Source organism: Spinacia oleracea, chromosome 2 (assembly GCF_020520425.1).
Source record: "Spinacia oleracea cultivar Varoflay chromosome 2, BTI_SOV_V1, whole genome shotgun sequence".
Classification (NCBI taxonomy): Eukaryota; Viridiplantae; Streptophyta; class Magnoliopsida; order Caryophyllales; family Amaranthaceae; genus Spinacia; species Spinacia oleracea.
Window position 1 is genome coordinate 54,152,092 of NC_079488.1, and position 4,064 is coordinate 54,156,155.

A 4,064-nucleotide genomic window follows, 5' to 3' on the forward strand; every position below is an offset into this window, starting at 1 on the left:
CTTGTTCGAAAACCTGAACGAGGCGTGATGAAATACTCCAATGCAAAAAAAAATATATGATCCCAACACCTGGAGGAATGTTCTAAGACACGCCGTTAGGCCACACAAGCCTACGTCGCACCATAAGTTTAACCATCCCAAGGTACCAGTCTAAACAAAAAAAGAGTAAGGCATATTGCACTAATGCAGGCACGACCAAGAGCATGTGTAAAAGAGGCAAAGACTACTTATCACCCAAATTCAAAATGTAAGCCACACGACTTCTACATTAACGATTAAAGGTAGCAAAACATTACCTACCACGGAAGGGATAGCTCGCACCTACACGAGCGGAACCCCAAGGCATCTTTCTCGAAAGAACCTACAAAAATCGTACGCCAAAAGGAAGCATCCCAACATGCATACTTGGGGGCTCCAAGCTACGAAACGACCATAGCAAAATAAAGATAATCTCAAAGAAAATGTTTGAACGATAAAAAACGATGCTTGAGCCCACTTCATGAATGGGCCTGAACCCTGTCAAGCTTCTAAGCAAACTATTCAACATCAGTCATTGCTCAAAAAAAAAATGATTCAAGCGAACTGATTAAGGGACCGCACGCAACGGCCATTCTATGAACGCTCGTTCGCACATACATTCTAAGTATCGAACATTCACGAACACGTTCAAAAGAAAAAAAATATACGTTCAAAATAACAACAAGAGCGATTAAAGTCAACAAGCTTTCTCTCTCATGGGGGGATGCGCATGATAAGGTGATCTGCTATCGTACGCACTCTCACCATGTCGAGGAAGAAGAAGCCACAACGATCGGAATTGCGAGAAATGATTGAGGGATCTTCGTCTACACCATTAGAGAACGTTTCAAGGTCGAAATCTCAGCAGAAACAGAATGAGAAGGAACCAAGTAATGAATCCAATGGAACAGTAGATCTCGACTGGAGCGAAGCTGTTCCACCTCATCCAAGCAACGGACCACCATCGCCGGAGTTAATGGAAGTGATTAGAGCCTACCATAACTCTTTTAGGCAACCTATTCCTCAAAATTTGACTCCTTCGAGTTTGTAGACACGTAGCTTGGAGAAGGGGGTTTCTCGATTGGAGCAGGATACTGAAAATATCAGCTCGAGGATGAGGATGAATGCGATTATGACCAAGGTTAATGATGCCTTAGGAATTTCTAGTGACTATGGGATTTCATGGGGGAATGATATGATTCCGAACACTTATACAGAGCATGTGGAAACAGAGCATGAAGGAGAGGAAAAGAAGGATGAACTTGTGGTCCAGCAGCAGCCAGGCCACAAATCATGGGCTAACATTGTTAATGGCACCTCTTTGAATGCGAAGGGGGCCTCATTGAGTTTCATCTCTCCCACTATTGTGGATGGTAAGCCTACTGCTCTTCTTGATAAAACTGATATTGATGCTATGGCTGCTATCTGGAATTGTTCGATTGTGATGTATATTGTGGGGGAAATGCCTTCTATTGGAGCTGTTATTAGGTTTATTGCCAAAGAATGGGTGAATGTTGCTACTCCAACAGTATTTCTTCATGATGAAGGTTACTTTGTCATAAGGTTTACTAGTAAAAGAGACTGAGATAGTGTGTTGATGGCTGGACTTATTCATTCTTCAATAGGCCAATGATTGTCAAACCATGGTCTGCCAAATTCAATTTCCAGGAAGAAATCCTTAGGGTTATACCTGTGTGGGTTAGGTTGCCAAATTTGCCTTTGAATTATTAGGGGGTAGACTCTTTGAGTAGGATTGGTAGCTTGTTGGGCATACCATTGTTTGCCGATGATTGTACATCTGCTCAAAAGGGAGTTTCATTTGCTAGGCTGCTGGTGGAGATTGATGTTACTCAACCACTTCCAAAGCAAGTCCTGTTGCAAGATCCTTCTGGTAGCACTTTTGCTCAACCTGTTCTGTATGATTGGCTCCCACCTTATTGTGGCACATGTAAGGTGGTGGGTCATGTGTGTGGGGAGGGTAGAAAGCAAACTGCTAGGTTCAAACCTGCTATACCTGTGAAGGTGAAGAAGGTGTGGCATCCTATTAAAAAGGTAATGGCACAAGCAGCAACAACTGACATTCCTGTTGAAAATAATAAGAATGTTAGCCACACTCCAGTGGCAGATGGCCAAGTTACACACACTCCTGTTACTCATGATGATGGATGGAGAATAGTTACTTGGAGGAAAAGGGATCCTAAACCAGCTAGCCATGTGCTTGGTTTGGCACAAGTTCAAGGTGTTACTAGGGGGTTTTCTTTTGATGGAGGAGGTGAAGGTGAGGAGGGGGATTGTGCTGATAAAGGGTAATGAACATCTGTAGCTGGAATGTGAGGGGTATGAATGACCCCAGTAAGGTTGGAGATATTAAGAACTTTGTTAATGTCAATAAAATCAGTGTAGTTGCTCTCATTGAGACTAGAGTAAAGTTGAAGAATAGTAGCAAACTCCAGAATAAGTTTGGGGCTCAGTGGCATTGGGTTTCTAACTATGATCATTCTGATAGGGGGAGAATATGGATTGGTTGGAAGCATAGGGTGGTAACACTTACAGTGGTGTACAAGTCTGAACAGATTATTCATGGGATAGTGTCAGCTAATTCAGCTAATTTCACTTATGGTTTTACAGCAGTGTATGGTCTTCATTCCATTGAAACCAGAAGATCATTGTGGAGAGAATTAAGTAGTTTAAGTGCCCTTAATAATCTAGCTTGGTTGGTGATGGGGGATTTTAATTCTTTTCTCTATTCTAGGGATAGAGTGAATGGCAATTCAGTCACTAATGCAGAAACTATTGATTTTGAAACCTGTTTGAGTCAGACTGATCTCACAGAACTCAAAAGCTGTGGACATTTTTATTCTTGGTATAAGGGGCATGAGGTGCATAGAATTAGTTCAAGAATTGATAGAGCTTTTGGCAATTCCTGTTGGCATGGTACTTACTCTGATGTGGTGGTTGATTACATGAATCCTGGGTTGTCAGATCACACTCCTCTGGTGATGAATTATAAGGTGAATATGAAGAAGGGAGGTAGACCATTCAAGTTCTTTAATTACATGGCAGATCATCCCCAGTTTTTGCAAGCTGTGCAGAAAGGTTGGGAGAAGAACCAAACAACTTCAACAATGCAAAATGTATGGAGCAAACTTAAAGCAGTTAAAGTAGAACATAAAGCTCTACACAAACAGGAATTTGCTCAATTAGAAACTAACATTGAGAAATGCAGAAGGGACTTGGAAATGGCTCAATCTATTAGCATTGCTAATCCTGATGATAGTGTTGCTCAGGAAAAGGAGACAGAGTGTGTGGCAAAGCTTAAATTGTTTCTGAAAGTTCAAGAAAGTGCTTATAGGCAGAAGTCTAGAATTTAGTGGCTTCAGCTTGAGGATTCTAACTCCAAATTCTTCTTCAGTGCCATGAAGGAGAGGTATGCCATTAATAGTATTGATGTTTTATATGATGATCATGGTACAAAGCTGACAACTGAGGCTGACATTCAGACTGAAATTAAAAACTTTTATGGCAAATTGATTGGCTCTGCTGCAACTTCTCTAACTGGTATTGATGTTCCTATTTTTGGACATGGGATTCAATTGAGTGCTGCTGATGCAGACTCTCTCATTATTCCTATTTCTGACTTGGAAATTGATACTTCTATTAAGGGAATCAATGTGAATAAAGCTCCTGGTTTGGATGGTTTTAACAGTCTCTTTTTTCATAAATCCTGGAATATTGTGAAAGCTGACATTTACAATGCAATTAGAGAATTTTTTGATACTGGTGTTCTGCTGAAGCCAATTAATAACACTGCAGTAACTTTGATTCCAAAGATTCAGAATGCCTCCACTGTGAAAGATTTCAGACCCATAGCCTGTTGCTCTGTGGTTTATAAAATCATTTCAAAGATCTTAACAACAAGAATGCAAGGTGTAATCGGGAAGGTAGTTCATTGTGCTCAGGCAGGTTTCATTCCTGGAAGAAATATTGCAGATAACATTCTCCTTGCTTCAGAGCTAATCAAGTGTTACTCCAGGAAGAACATCTCC

The 4,064-nt window shown here is 40.9% G+C and overlaps 1 protein-coding gene across 1 annotated transcript; it reads left to right on the forward strand.

The window, feature by feature from the left end:
* Nucleotides 1-2,327: 2,327 nt before the first annotated feature.
* LOC110798779 (uncharacterized) lies at nucleotides 2,328-3,389 on the forward strand. Its single transcript, XM_022003976.1, has one exon. It carries the CDS (start codon nucleotides 2,328-2,330, stop codon nucleotides 3,387-3,389), a length of 1,062 nt encoding a protein of 353 aa, XP_021859668.1.
* Nucleotides 3,390-4,064: the final 675 nt, after the last annotated feature.

Excerpts from the sequence above, each read along its gene's own strand:
- LOC110798779 (XM_022003976.1), top strand. The coding sequence starts at position 2,328 with ATGAACATCTGTAGCTGGAATGTGAGGGGTATGAATGACCCCAGTAAG.